This window comes from Molossus molossus, unplaced genomic scaffold (assembly GCF_014108415.1).
Source record: "Molossus molossus isolate mMolMol1 unplaced genomic scaffold, mMolMol1.p scaffold_m16_p_12, whole genome shotgun sequence".
In the NCBI taxonomy this organism is placed as follows: domain Eukaryota; kingdom Metazoa; phylum Chordata; class Mammalia; order Chiroptera; family Molossidae; genus Molossus; species Molossus molossus.
Genome location: NW_023425347.1, coordinates 94,607,411 through 94,623,582, shown reverse-complemented (window position 1 = coordinate 94,623,582; position 16,172 = coordinate 94,607,411). Strand labels below are relative to the sequence as shown.

General features: G+C 38.2%; 1 protein-coding gene across 1 annotated transcript in view; it reads left to right on the top strand.

The window, feature by feature from the left end:
- The window catches only part of SPEN (spen family transcriptional repressor), a 95,307-nt gene that overhangs the window by 19,435 nt on the left and 59,700 nt on the right, over positions 1 to 16,172 (top strand). Inside the window, exons 2-3 of the mRNA XM_036256485.1 lie at positions 4,940 to 5,260; positions 8,360 to 8,836. Of these exons, the coding sequence (XP_036112378.1) occupies positions 4,940 to 5,260; positions 8,360 to 8,836 (798 nt within the window). The remainder of the gene's footprint in view (positions 1 to 4,939; positions 5,261 to 8,359; positions 8,837 to 16,172) is intronic.

Sequence of the window (16,172 nt, the reverse complement as noted above, 5' to 3'; positions counted from 1 at the left end):
TGAACCAGCGACCTCTTGGTGCATGGGTTGATGCTCAACCACTGAGCACACTGGCTGGGCAAAACCATTAATTTTTTTTTTTTTATCCTCACCCGAGGACATTTTTCCATTTTTTGTTCAGATAGAGTGGGAGGGAGGGAGAGGAAAAGAGAGAGGGAGAGAGAAACATCGACGTGAAAGGGACACATCGAGCACCACCCGCACGACCAACCAGGGCCAGGGATAAACTGCAGCCAAGGTATGTGCCCTTAGCAGGAACCGAACCTGGGCCTCTCCGGACCGCAGGCTGACGCTCTAACCACTGAGCAAAACTGGCCAGGGCAACTTTTTTTTTTATCCTCACCTGAGATAATTTTTTTCATTTTTTGTTCAGATAGAGTGGGAGGGAGGGAGAGGAAGAGAGAGAGAGAGAGAAACATCGATGTGAAAGGAACACATTGAGTGACCGCCACCTGCATGACCCAACTAGGGCCAGGGACAAACTACAACCAAGGTACATGCCCTTAGCGGGAACCGAACCCCAGTCTCTCTGGACCGCAGGCCGACGCTCTAACCACTGAGCAAAACTGGCCAGGGCAAAACCATTAACTTTTAATTTATTATTATCATACTAGCAATTACAATTTTATCTCTAGCCCAGCTGGTGTGGCTCAGTGGCTGAGTATCAACCCATGCACCAAGAGGTCGCCGGTTCGATTCCCAGTCAGGGTACATGCCCAGGTTGGGGGCCAGATCCCCAGTGGGGGGCATACAGAAGGCAGCCAGTCGATGTCTCTCTGTCTCTCTCTTCTGCTCTCTCAAATCAATAAAGAAAAACAAATTATTTTTGTCATTCCAGCTCAGCAATTTTCAATCTGCACAAGAATTTTCTTCTTTTAATCCTCACCCGAGGACATTTTTTCCATTTTGTGTTCGGATAGAGTGGGAGGGAGAGAGAGAGAGAGAGAGAAACATCGACGTGAAAGGGACACATCGAGTGGTTGCCACCCACACGACCCAACCAGGACTCGGGACAAACTGCAACCGAGGTATGTGCCCTTAGCGGGAACCAAACCCGGGTCTCTCAGGACCGCCGGCTGACGCTCTAACCTCTGAGCCAAACCGGCGGCTGCACAAGAATTTTTAAAACATACAATACCTGACCATTTAGTCAGGGGCAATGACCTCTTTTTCTATTAGATTATCAAATAAGAAAAGGACAACTATACAACACAACAATAGCCATCTGGTGTGAATAAATCAGAATTATACCTTTTTTTTGTTAGATCAGCAAAAAGTACATTTTTTGGTGCGCTGCAGAATTTTAGCAATTAGTTTGTGTGCCATGAGATGGAAAAGGTTGAAAATCGCTCATAATTGTTAAAACTGAAGTTTAACTTTGGGTTATAACACTTTAACAGTTGTATTGAGACATATTGTCATCTTACTTGGTTATTTCCAAATTGTGGGAGTTTTGCAGTCTCAGTATCTGATTCTGACTTTTAGCATATTTGAAGCATTTCCAGTCATAGGTATAGAAAATAAAATAAAGATCTGACATAGAGGGGAAAGCAATCTATTGGTCTAAATATAATAAGTGGATTGATTGCTACATTAGTAATTCTTTCATAAAATTTTTTTGTATAAAAGGGTAATATAATTGTTGATGTTACTGCATTATTCCAGATAGTTTTGGTGGTTGTAATGGATATATTTATGATCCATTAAAAAATAGAATGATTTTGCCCTGGCCGGTTTGGCTCAGCAGTTGTAGCGTCGGCCTGCGGTACAGAGAGACCCGGATTCGGTTCCCGCTAGGGGCACGTACCTTGGTTGCAGTTTGTCCCCGGCCCTGGTTGGTCGTGCGGGTGGCAGCCACTCGATGTGTCCCTTCACGTCGATGTTTCTCTCTCTCTCTCTTCCTCTCTCTCCCTCCCGCTCTATCTGAACAAAAAAAATGGAAAAATGTCCTCGGGTAAGGATAAAAAAAAAAAAAATAGAATGATTTTAATTATATAAGTCATTCGTATTAAATACATTCACAATGTTATATAACCAATACTACTATCTATTTCTAGAATATTTTTCATCTCATACAGAAACTCTATACCCTTTAAGCAGTAATTCCTCATTTCTCCCTACCCGCCAGCTTCTGGTAACCTATATTCTACTTCATATCTCTATGAATTTGCCTATTCTAGATAACTTGTAAGTGAAATCATAAACTGCCCTTTTGTGTCTGGCTTTTTAAAATTTAGTATGATGTTTTCAAGGTTTATCCATGTTGTAGCATGTATCACAACTTAATTTCTAGCCCTGGCCAGTTTGGTTCAGTGGTTAGAGTGTTGGCCTGCCAACCAAAGAGTTGCAGGTTAGATTCCAATCAAGGACATATATTTGGTTGCAGTTTGGCCCCTGACCCTGGTCAGTATTGTGAGGGAGGCAACCAATATTTCTCTTACATTGGTATTTCTCTCTTTTTCTCCTTTTCACAGTATCTGAAAATAAATGGAAAAATATCCTCGGGTGAGGATTTAAAAAACAACAACAACACTTCATTTCTGTGGCTTAGTTGGTTGGGTGTCATCCCATGCCCCGAGAGGTTGTTGGTTTGATTTCTGGTCAGGGCTCATGCCCCATTTGCAAGCTTGGTCCCCATTAGGGGGCATGCAGGAGACAGCCAGTTGATATTCCCCTCTCACATTCGTGTGTCTCTCCCTCTACCTTCCTCGCTCTCTAAAAATCAGTGAAAAAAAAAAAAGACTATTTCTTTTTATGTCTTAATATAATATTTCATTGTATGTATATACCACATTTAGTTCATTCATCTGTTGATGGACACTTGGGGTTTACATCTTTTGGCAACTGTGAATAACGTTGTTGTGAACATGGTGTTACACATATGTGTTTGAGCCCCAGTTTTCAATTCCTTTGGTAGTATATGCCTGTGATTGGAATTGCTGGGTCATATGGTAATTTTATGCTTAACTTTTTGAGAAAATGCCAACCCTTTCCACAGTGGCTGTACTATTTTATAGTTCCACCAGCTATATATATGGTTTCAAATTTCTCCATATCCTTGCCAATGTGGTTCTTTTCTTTCTTTTCTTTAAATACTAGCCATCCTCGTTGGGTATAAAGTGGCATGTCATCTTGGTTTTGATTTGTATTTTCCTAATAGCTAATGATTTTGAGCATCTTTTCCTGTACTTTATCTGCCATCTGTATACCTTTGAAGTGTTTTGCCCATTTAAAAAAAAAGTTTGTGAGTTGTAAGATTTCTTGTATTCTAGATATAAGTTCTTTGTCAGATACACTTGAAGTTATTTTTTAATATGTGTATGGAAAGAACTATTTCAATTTCTGCCATTATTTCCCCCAAGTTAAAAAGATCCTTTTATCAATTCATTTACACAAAATAATTGTGTTCCTTCTAGTTCAGTTGCCTTTTGAAACTGGATTTTATTATTGTGTTTCCCCTATGAGAGGTAATAACTTAAATTATGCTAGAGGATCTAAAACGAAAAGTTCTGCTTTTTGATAATGATGTCAGCTTCTTCAGGGGAAGTGTAAAATTATGGTCTTTGATTGTCAGCCAGTGAGTGCTCTATTTAAAAATGCTATGCCTGCTTTCTAAAAGGCCAAATTGCAAGTACATAAAATATAATTTACTCCTACTGAAATTTGTAGAATTTTCATGATTTTTTTATTCCAAATAATTATATTTCTTACATAACATATATATGCTTCAAAATATATAAAGGTGCCCTAAAATTTTTCTTTACACACATAGTAAACAGTTTTTTTTGGAATAAAAATGAGAATATATGGTTTATCAAAAGATTTTCTTAGATGTATTAACTTACATGAAAAACAATTTTAATTATTCCTAAATTATAGATTTTAGCATTTTCTTTTAACCCCCTGGAAAAGAAAATTAAGTAGTAAAAAATTACATTAAAAGAATAAGATGGTCATTTATAAATGGACACACAAAATATTTGGTGTTATTTTGCCTTCAAGTAAGGAATATTTGAAATCATCTTATTTTTCAGTAAGATCATTTTCACTTACTGAATGAAATGAAAATGAAATATGTGAAGTAACTTTTTTTAGTTACAGAGTTCTTTTTTTTAATTTAGAGAGAGAGATAGATACATCGATGTGAGAGAGAAACATCAATTGGCTGCCTCCTGCATGCCCTCCACTGGGGATTGAGCCTGAAACCTGGGTATGTGCCCTGACCAGTAATCAAACTGGGACCTCTCAGTCCATGGGACAATGCTCAATCCACTGAGTCATACCAGCTGGGCCAGTTACAGCTTTTTTTTTAAATCCTCACCTGAGGACATTTCTTTTTTTGCATTTATCTTCAAATAGAGTGGGAGGGAGAGGGGAAGGAAGAGAGAGAAAAATCAATGTGAGAGAGACACTTTGAGTGGCTGCCACCCATACCACTCCAGTCAGGCCGGGGACAAACTGAAACCGAGGTACGTTCCCTTAGCGGGAACCGAACCCAGGCCTTTCTGGTCCACGGGCTGACACTCTTTAACAGCTGAGCCAAACTGGCCAGGTCTAATTACAGTTTTTAATAAAATTTTTTTAAGATTTCAAAATTACTTTGATCAATCTTAGGTTCAATATTCCTTTTTAGAATGCACAACTTCCTAAAAACTTCTGAGACATTTATTTCAGCTAAGTGTACTAGAAAGGTAAAAGGTAGTTTGGTAAATATTATATTTAAAGAATGAGAGTAATAAAATAATGTGGTAAAAACATTTATAAATATTTGTCCCAAGAAAGAAAAATGTGAGTGTAAAAGCCATGTAAAATGTTACTTTGTAACCCCTCCCCCATACATACATGATGTGAATTATCTAAAAATAAGAAACACATTTTCAAAAACTATTTTTTAAAAATTATTGATGTGCAGCAATAATGTTGACTTTATTTTTTCCAGATATGGCCGTGTGGAAAGTGTCAAAATTCTCCCTAAGAGGGGATCTGAAGGAGGAGTGGCTGCCTTTGTGGATTTTGTGGACATCAAAAGTGCACAGAAAGCTCACAACTCAGTCAACAAAATGGGAGATAGAGACCTACGCACGGATTATAATGAACCAGGCACCATTCCAAGTGCTGCTCGGGGATTGGATGATACAGTTTCCATAACATCTCGTAGTAGAGAGGTTTCTGGGTTCAGAGGAGGTGGTGGAGGACCTGCTTATGGCCCCCCACCATCACTTCATGCACGAGAAGGACGTTATGAGCGGAGACTTGATGGGTAAGTTCCAAGGTTTCTGTAGGCAGGTATTTTGTATTTGATATGGTGAGAAACAGAAACTCATATTTAGGGGCCCCAGATGGATTTAAAGTTTTGGGCATTCTCAATGTTTCCTATTTTGGGTTGGAAACGGAAGTGATTTCTATCCCAGTGGCTGGTATCTTATGGAGTCGTAGAGGATATTTCCTGCAGCTGGTTGGATATCTACTCCCGAGATATAAATTGGTGGAAGGAAGATTTTGTATGGCAGCATCATTTTTGGAGTTACCTGTCTTCTAGAATTAATTATTTCTTCTCTTGGATGATGTTAAGGCCTTCCTTGGATATATCCCTTTTACCTGATGGAGCTATTTGGCTACAGATTTTGTGGTTATACTGTATGGAATATTTCTGGAATATTAGAGCCTACAGATTCTTTTAGAAGTTAATATCTGCTGAATTTTCACTACATAAAGTGTACAAATGAATTGGATTGTCACCATAAACCTAGCAGATCATAATGATTCAACCGCTTGGATTCTACAAACAATAATTTAACCTGGAAATGTGTACTTGGAGGAAGAAGAATGAAGGCAATGTTTGATTTTCCCAGTTTGGATCTACACAATTTCCATGTTGGAATTATACTCCTTGATGGAATGGGGAAAGTTTGAGATGATGGATGTTGCTAAATCCTGGAATATAGCCATTCTTTTCTAATTTCTGGAATGTATGGAATGTCATGCAGTCAAGATTCCATTAGCCCAGGAGAAGAGGATTACTATTTCCTTTCTTAAGCAAGTTGCTCCCCAGTTAAAGGTACTTACTTTAGCTTTGAACACATGGTGACGATCAGTTGTGGATACAGCAATCAAACTTGACTGTGCTGGATGGCTACAAAGGTGAACTATTGGCAAGCAACTGTGCCTTCCTCATTTGGTGGAATCATAGAAGATATTTCCTCTTGTCAGCTGCCTGATTCATACTTAGGGCTGGAAATTTTTATGAATGTGGATCAATTTATAATTGTCTGCTATTTCAAGAAAGAAGTCTGGGGGTTTGAGAGTTACAGTTTGTCTGGGACTGCTTGCTTCCAGTGGAATTATTTTATCTGATCACTAAGATTTTTTTCCTTGTGGTTCATCTAAATATCACTTGACACCCTTGCCCATTAAGAAGGTGGATTACCCCCGTAAGAGGGGCCAAAATGGGGGAAGTTATGTTCACAATTCTCTCCCTAGATTTAATTGGGATTATAGGTCGTGTTTCCACACTTGGAAAAGGTTGGTATGTTCTGACCTGTGTATATTAGCCCCTATTCTAACCCAAGTCAAACTCTCTTTTTTTCCCACTAACTCTAGAAATATTTAGTACTAATAGAAGAATCAAAGTATAGCTATTAGATTTCAGCTCTGCTAGCTCTTGTGCCTGCCTTCTGTATCTTTCTAATGGATAAGAACTTTGCATAGTTATAAAATATCAGCTGTAGCAGTAATTCTCCTAGAACTATTGCCTATTGCTTCTGTTATATCATTAATAACAGCTTTCATTGATTAGTATTTGATAGGGTACTAATAGAATTATTTATGAATTTTTTTCCGAAGTCAGAGGAAACTCCCTTGTTTGTTAGACATTGAAATCATCTATTCAAGTTCCAGAAATGTAGTGAATAAAAGAGGAGAAAGTCATTTAATACATTTAAGTAGGAAAGATGTTGTTATTGAATTTTTTGTCATACCAGTTGCTTTTCATAATTACAAAAAACAAAAACAGCATAGGAAGGTATGTTTGCTACTAAGTGAAATGGTGGGTGAAAATGAAGATTAGTGGAAAGATTTGGAATCTAGGCATGTATTGGGGACATAGTATTGTAAGATTTTTGCCAGATATTCTTCATTGGAAAGATTCAAATTCTTCTATATCTTTCATGATTACTTAATCTCTTTTGATAGAAGATAGTTCCAAAGATAACATTTAGAAGAAACTCAACCTTAAGTTGAAATTCAAATGAAATGGTCTTTTTAGGGACTCAGGAAATGAGTTCTGCTTTCCTACCGAAGTAGAGAATTTAAGATTTCTTTATAGGATTAGACTTAGTTTTAAATACTAACAATTGCATGTGTGTAATTGTACACGAAACAGTTTTTGTACTCTTAGGTTGACAGGTATGTCCTACAGAAATTTTTTTTTAAGTTGAACCATTGCTAATAGCAACCTTAGAGAATCTTACAGTTTCCAAAGTTGCCTAATTTCATCATAGGCAACTTGAGTATAGATAAAACCTAAGTAAACACATTTCCTGTAACAATTAAGTACATATATTAAATTGAATCGTGGAATGGGCATTTAAAAAATTACATGGAATTTGATAGCACAAGGAGATAAAATAAACTTTATTCTTTAATTAGTTAAATTTACCATAGAATAGTATGTGGCAACTCAATATTTTGATATCCTAAGTAATTGTTTTTTTGTTTTTAAAGTTCCATTTTTATTATTAAATATGATTTTTTAGGCACAGTAGTTTACATAATCTTGTAGTTTTTATAATTACCTAAGAAGTCGAAAGTTAATGAGAAAAAGTTACACTTAAAGTTTTTTTCTGGACTTTGAAAATGCCCTCCTACAGCTGAGACGTATATCACAGTAGGGTTTTCATGACTATGTTAAAATGTATCATGGAAATTTTGCCTAAAATAAATTTGCTAAGTAAATAAAAGTTTGGTGTATATTTTAATGAGATGGAAGTATAGAAAACTTTCATATTAAAATGACAGTCTCTTCTTGTTCCATTAAACTTAAAATTTAAAGGAGATGGCATATGTATATTTCTATATATAAACCAGGAAATTCCTAATAAAAAGAGTAACTGACTTGCAGAACACTAGTCATGAAAGTCCAATATTCAATTAAAACAATGATTATTCAGCTGTGAAAAGTTTTGGAGTCAGGTAAAATGTTAAGCTTGTTAGTGTTTGCTTACTAAGTAGGTTAATGCTGTTTAGAAAATGACCAGTTGCAAAGACAGACAATGCTGAAGTGAATGTTTGCATGACTTGCTTTTAGTTTTGCTTGCCCCTTTCTGATTGATTAAATATTTTTCCCCCTCCTAAAATGCAGGGCTTCAGATAACAGGGAGCGTGCTTATGAACATAGTGCCTATGGACACCATGAACGGGGGACGGGAGGATTTGATCGGACAAGACATTACGATCAGGATTACTATAGAGATCCTCGCGAGCGGACTTTACAACATGGGCTCTATTATTCTTCTCGGAGTCGAAGTCCAAACCGTTTTGATGCTCATGACCCCCGATACGAACCTAGGGCCCGGGAGCAGTTTACACTGCCCAGTGTGGTACACAGGGATATCTACAGGGATGATATTACCCGGGAGGTACGAGGCAGAAGGCCAGAGCGGAATTACCAGCACAGCAGGAGTCGGTCTCCACATTCATCCCAGTCTAGAAATCAGTCTCCTCAGAGGCTGGCTAGCCAAGCGTCTAGACTCACCAGGTCCCCTAGCGGCAGCGGCTCTAGGAGTAGATCCTCCAGTAGTGATTCAATCAGCAGCAGCAGTAGTACCAGCAGTGACAGGTAGGTTAACAGACTTTTTTTTTTAAATAACAGACCAGCTGTTGAATAAATTGTCACAAATTCTTGATCGGTGGTGATGATTTTTAGAATAGTAATATTTTTAAAGAGAGTAATCTTGGATCATGTATATAATGAGTGAAGAAACTGACTAGTGTGTGGCCATTGAATTAACCATTTTGTGAAGTACCTGAAGCTAAGTGATGATTTGTAAATACTATTTCATCCTCCAGATGCTCAATATTAAAATTGCCAAAAAGGAAGAAAAGTGGCAACTTTAGCTGTGTGAAGCAGATCTTGTGCCATTGAAAATGTGGTGGTATTTCCTTTAATTTCCCAGGTGTATAGTACTAACATTTCTGTTATTCTGGTTCAGAATTTGTAAAAACTGTTTTGTTAAAGGTGTATTGGTGAAATAATGTTGTTGACACATTTATTATCAATGACTATATCAATTTAAGAACACATTTAAACTAATTTAAACATAGAGTGATAGCCAGTTTATAAACTCTAATAGAAAAGCTTTCTTTAAATGCAGTCTGTAACTTGGCTGTTCACTAAGGCTGAGTAAGCTGATTTCATTAGTTGGGAATTGTTTTTTAAAGACATTTTATTTTAAAGATGAAAATAATATAGGTAATCTTAACAGGAAATAGCTTAGAGGTTAGGTATGCAGGTTTTGAAATTACAGATCTGGGTGGACGGTGTAGTTGACTACTTTTATAATCTTGGACAAGTTATTTAAGCTCTTTAGACCTCAGCTTTCTCATCTTTTATAAGACCATGCTTTATAAAGTTACTGTGAAGATTAAAATGAAAAAAAAAAATTATGTAAAGTGCTTAGCTTGAAACCCATTATATGTTAAATGAAAACTGTCTTTAATAATTGCTAACTATTACTACTTCAAATGTTGATAGTCTGAACATTTCCCATTTCCAGTTATTGTTAGTCAACCAGTTAATCCTAGATATCCTAGTTTTAAATTTAGATAGTATGTATTTTTATTTATTTTTTCTTTATTGATTTTAGAGAGAGGGGAAGGGAGAAAGAGATAAGAAACATTGATGAGAGAGAACATCGATTGGCCGACTCCTGCACGCCCCCCACTGGGGATTGAGCCTGCAATGTGGGCATGTGCCCTGATCAGAAACTGAACTAGGACCTCTCAGTCCATGGGACGACGCTCAATCCACTGAGCCGCGCTGGCTGGGACTGGCTCTTGCTTTGTAGTTCTGTGACATGGATGAGAATCCGTCTCTTGATTTCATTTGGTATGTTGTTCTGATGAGTGATTGACAAGCTTCATTTGAACTCTAAATGGATTATAAAATATTCTCATGCCTCTTTCTCCTACATAAAATTGTCTAAGATACTTAAGTTTTAGTCATTTTCCCCAAACCTACCTCATTAAAAAGGGATGCCACTTCATTTCATTGGATCAAAACTTACTGAAAAACCAACTGACTGTGGAGGTGTTGAAGTTAGAGGAGAAATATGATACAAGGCATTCAGGATAGCATTGTACTTGGGTGGGGAAGTTACATTGTTTTGGGAATTGGTCCTTAGCATTGTAGACTCAAAAGTTTGAACCCAGAGGTGATAATAATGAATTGGATATGTCCTGTTTACATAATAAGAATAGTTGTGTGCCTCTTTCTTAATATTTATAGTCAGAAAGATGAGCCTAGAACATTTGCATGGGGACTAAATTACAATCATATAGGATATTTCGTCTTTTGTCAGTTACCTGTTTCATACTTATATCTGGACATTTTTATGATTTAGAACTATAAAGGATATGTTGGACTTTAGCAAAAAGAGAAGGGAGTTTTAGGCTAGACATGGGAACATTGTGGGTGGAAGGAACAACTTGAAGAGATACAAGTCGGTATGGAAGACTGTTTTGAGAATAATAGCAGATAATTTAGAATGACTTAACCACAGTAATGATTTTGGGTTTTGTTCTTTATGTAGAGATGAACTGTTGAAGGATTTTGAGAAGGGAGATAGCTTGTTGAGATCTGTGCTTTAGAAAAGACTAGGAAAGACAGAGATTCTGGTTAGGATGCTATTTCAGTAGCTTGGAGAAGGAAAACTTGGACTGTGAGAGTGCCTGATTAGGGACAAATGGGAGAGACTATTAAGAATCCGATTATGTTGATTTATGAAAACCAAAATGAACTTTAATGATGGGCTTTTCAATACTATCCTGTAACAACAGGACCAGGTCTTCCTTTTGCATACTGCAGAGCTAGTATATTGTCTTTCTCAGAGTACATGTTCAACAAATCATTGAAATACTGAAATACAATTCTTAGTTAACACAAGGGATAAAGCAAAATTGATGTAAATAGCTAAAAGATTTGCTCATTATATTGTGATTAAAGCAAGTACACAGAAGTAACACTCTTTGGCGTTAAGAGCATATCTATTATCCCTGGGTTCAGCCTCCCTTTTATCACGTTCTCTTTTCCTATATAATTATATTGATTTCAAAGTATAATATTTTGAGAGATCACGTAGATCGGAATGTTCAATATCCTTTTGGTAGTAATAAATTCCTTTCGTAATCTTTAAAACTTTATGATTGTGGCCACTATGGCTCAGTGGATTGAGCATTGTCCCCTGGACTGAGAGGTCCAGGTTCAATTCCCAGTCAGAGGACATACCTGGGGTTTGGGCTCAACCTCCAGTAGGGGGCGTGCAGGAGGCAGCCGATTGATGTTTCTATTTGTTTCCCTTCCTTTCTCTAAAAAAATCAATGAAAACATATTTTAAAAAATAAAAATAAAACTTTATGATTGTGAAACTGACATTCTAAGTCCTTTAAAAATGTATAAAATTGCCCTGGCCTGTTTGGCTCAGCGGTTGGACTGTTGGCCCGAGGACCAAAGAGTCTCGGGTTTGATTCCAGTCAAGGCACGAGCCTCCGTTGCGGTTCATCCCTGGTCCTGGTCAGAGTCGTGTGGCCGGCGACCAAGTTGATATGTCTCTCTCACATTGATACCTCTCTCCCTCACTCTCTTTCCCCCACATCCCTCTCCCTCCCTCACACCCTATCTGAAGATAATGGAAAAATATCCTCGAGTGAAATCTTTATTTTATTTTATTTATTTATTTTTTTATCCTCACCTGAGGACATTTTTCCATTTTTTGTTCAGATAGAGTGGGAGGGAAAGAGAGGAAGAGAGAGAGAGAGAAACATCTACGCGAAAGGGACACATTGAGTGGCTGCCTCCCGCACAATCCAACCAGGGCCAGGGACAAACTGCAACCGAGGTACATGCCCTTAGCGGGAACCGAACCCGGGTCTCTCTGGACCAAAGGCCGACGCTCTAACCACTGAGCCAAACCGGCCAGGACCTCAAGTGAGATCTTTAAAAAAATGTTTAGCTCAGCTGGTGTGGCTCAGTGGTAGAGTGTCCACCCGTGCACCAAGAGGTTGTCAGTTTGGTTCTGGGTCAGAGCACATGCCCAGGTTGTGGGCCTTATCCCCAGTGGGGGGCATGTAGGAGGTGGCCAATCAATGTTCTTTCTCATCGATGTTTTTATCTCTCCCTACTTTCTTCCTCTCTCTCTAAAATCAATAAAGAAAAAAAATGTTTAAAATTAACGTCTTATAGTAGACAAAATATAGCTTGGTTTTATCTGTAGAAATAAGTTTCTATTCTGTCTGCATGACTGACTGGGAAATTAATCACCCTCCACCACCACCACCCCCTTTAATTATTACAGCTTTGGTGAATAGAATCCTAGCAGTGCATTTTAAATGAGTTAACATGGGATTAGTGGCAGTCTAGTTGTGAAGTGTTTATAAATGATACACCTACTGTTTCTGTAAAACTATTCACAGTATTTGGTGAGAACTGGGGTTTCATGGTATAAACTCTGCTTTATGTAGCCCAGTGTTGCTATATGTCTCTTTCTGTCATGGTCATTTAGGGAGTCGCTTTTTCTTTCAACAGAAAAATTTAAATATATAAATTTTACAAAAGCATTTATTTTAAAAGCCCTTGATTGAAGTTGAATGTACTTTCTTTCTGTAGTTTTCTATCATTGGATTTCTCCCCTCCATCATGTTGTAAGACTTTTTTTTTTTATCCTCACCCGAGGACACTCTTCTACCTTTTGTTCAGATAGAGCGGGAGGGAGAGAGAGGAAGAGAGATAGAGAGAAACATCGATGTGAAGGGACACATCGAGTGGCCGCCACCTGAACGACCAACCAGGGCCGGGGACAAACTGCAACCGAGGTATGCGCCCCTAGCGGGAACCGAACCCGGGTCTCTCTGTACCGCAGGCCGACGCTCCAACCACTGAGTCAAACCGGCCAGGGCAAGACTTTTCTTTAATATAAGCCAAAAGAATTAAAGAATTTGTTGAATTAGTTTATAAACTTTCCTAATATCTCAGAGTAGATAAGAAATTTTTTAATTTATTGATTTGAGAAAGAGAAACATCAGTTGGTTCTACTCATCTATGCACTCATTGGTTGCTTCTTGTATGTGCCCTAACTGGGAATTGAACCAGCAACCTTGGTGTATCAGGGTGGTGCTCTAACCAGCTGAGCTACCTGGCCAGGGCTCAAAGTAGTTTCAACTGAGCTTTGTTTCCTAGTTTTTTACTTTGATCACAGCCAAAGATGATTGGCTATCGTAGGGTCTCTGAACTTGGATGGGGGAAAAAGTATATCTTTCCCCTAACCTGTAACTGAAATTAAGCTTAGCTGCCCATTATGAAAGTAGGCAACACAAAACAGTAGTATTAACAGTATGAGTTACTTTGTTACCAGTCAAAATTCACAGGTGACTTATTGCAGATATCTCAAAATTGGGCTTATATTCATCATTACTGGGGTATAATTATTAAAGTCAATGTTAGGTGTTATTACGTAATGTTAATAAAGGCATATTACTATATCACAAAAATTTAGATATTTTAATAATTCTGTCATTGGTTTCCTTTTAATTCCTGTTTATTTCACTTTATGCATTTAGAAACCTTATTCTGAAAAGTGGTTCATAGCCCTGCCAGTGTGGCTCAGTTGGATAAATGTTAGTCCCATGCAATAGGAGGTCACTGGTTCTATTCCTTGTCATAGCACATGCCCAGTTTCCCAGCTCTATCCCCAGTAGGGGATGTGCAGGAAGCAGCTGATCGATGCATGGTACTCTCATCAATGTTTCTATCTCTCTCTGTCTCTTCTTCTCTCTGAAATCAATAAAAATCATATTTAAAAAAAGAAAAAAGGCCCAGCTGGTGTGTCCCAGTTGGTTGGGCATCTTTCTGTGCACCAAAAGGTTGCTGGTTTGTTTCCTGGCCAGGGCACTGTCTCTGTCTGAGGTGCTGGCTGGAACCCCAGTAGAGGGTGTGTGGGAGGCAGCCCATCAATGTTTCTCTCTCTCTGTCTCCCTCCCTTTCTCCAAAAAAATCATTAAAAACATATTTGAAAAAAAAGTGGTCCATAGACTTCAGATTGTTGAAAAGGATTCCTGGCACCATAGCAGCTGCAGTTAGCCCTTGATTCTACACCCTATAAATCTTTCACTGAATGATGGGTGGTGGGGGTGGGGCTGAATGGAAGGGTACTGTGAAGGAATTGAGATTTGGATAATCCAAAACCTTTTCTTGTTCCATCTCCTCCCCCTCAGTAGACTACTTTCCTTAATCTCTTTTTAGGTAAAAGTTCACTTTTGAGTTTACATTTAGCCATTCATTTATTTAACCCATACTGCTATTTTTGTGTGCCAAATTTATGGAATACGGTAGCAGGTTGTATGGAGCCCCAAGTGTAGAACTAATTTGGATTAAACATTGACTACAGGCTAATCCAAAACAGAAAATCTACATTTGTCTATTAAGAGTTACCAAGTAATTGCCCTGGCCAGTTTGGCTCAGTGGTTGGAGCTTTGGTCTGAGGACTAAGGGGTCTCATATTCAATTCTTCATCAAGGGAATTCTTCATCAAGGGAATGTGCCTAGGTTGCGGGTTCAATCCCCAACCCCAGTAGGAGGTGCCCAATCAATGTGTCTCTCTCACTTGGATGTTTCTCTCTCTCTCTCTCTCTCTCTCTCTCTCTCTCCCCCCTCCTCCTCCTCCTCCTCCTCCCTTCCCTCTCTCCCCGCTCTTCCAGTCTATCTAAAAATCAATAGGAAAATATCCTTGAGTGAGGATTAACGAAAAAAAATAAATAAAAATTACCATATACTTAAATTAATCTGGGTATCTATGGTTAGGTATATCTTCCCAACTTTATTAAGGCAGACTCATCTTCTGCCCCCTTAAATTTTGGAAGGCTTTTGGTCAGCCTTTTCCTCTTTGTTTCTTTGAACCTTGTTGGTTTGGCTAAAGAAGAATATGTCGCCCGGCAGGTGTGGCTCAGTGGTTGAGCATCGACCCATGCCCCAAGAGGTCACTGGTTTGATTCCTGGTCAGGGCACATACCCAGGTTGTGGGCCAAATCCCCAGTTGAGGGCATGCAGGAGGCAGCCAATCGATGTTCTTTCTCATTTGTGTTTCAGTCTATTTCTTCCTCTCCCTTCTTTCCTCTCTAAAATCAATAAAGAATAAAAAAAAGCCTGGCTGGTATGGCTCACTGGGTCTTTAAAAAAAACAAAGAAAAAGAAGATGTCAAGTAAGTATAAACTTATTCTTTCTAATCACAAAAATAGGCATTTAGGTGAAGACTCTTAAAATGAATACAGTAAGTAATACATGAAAATAACTGTAGTGGGTGACTTCTCATTGTCTCTGGCTTTCAGTAAACCATGTGGCCTTAAATTGTGCTTATTTAATGCCTGTTTAGAGAAATCAGACTTTTAAAGCAACTTTTCTTCTTTAATAGGTTTTAAAAATTGGAATATGATTATTTAAATAATGTATTTGAGGAAATTTTTAGAATTTTTCCTTGTATAGTTGTTACATTATTAGAATTTCTTTTCAATTGTCATAAGTTGGAAGATAAACAAGGAAGAAACTGTAGGGCAGTACAGGGAAGAGAGAGACAAAGTCAATTCTAGGGCAGGAAAACTGGCATATGAAATAGACTTTGTAGTGCTTATTTACAGTAACACTGAAGCATGTGGAACTTTGAGCAATTAGACTTTTCAACTCTGATGCTGTATCATGATATAGCATGCTTGCCCTGGCCAGTTTGACTCAGAGGTTAGAGTGTCAGCCTTCAGACCAAAGAGTCTCGGGTTAGTTTCCGGTCAAGGGCACGTACCTTGATTATACAGGAGGCAACCCATACATGTATTTCTCTCACATCGATGCCTCCCCTCCCCCCATGCTGTCTCAACATCAATAGAAAAATATCCTCTGGTGAGGATTTTTTAA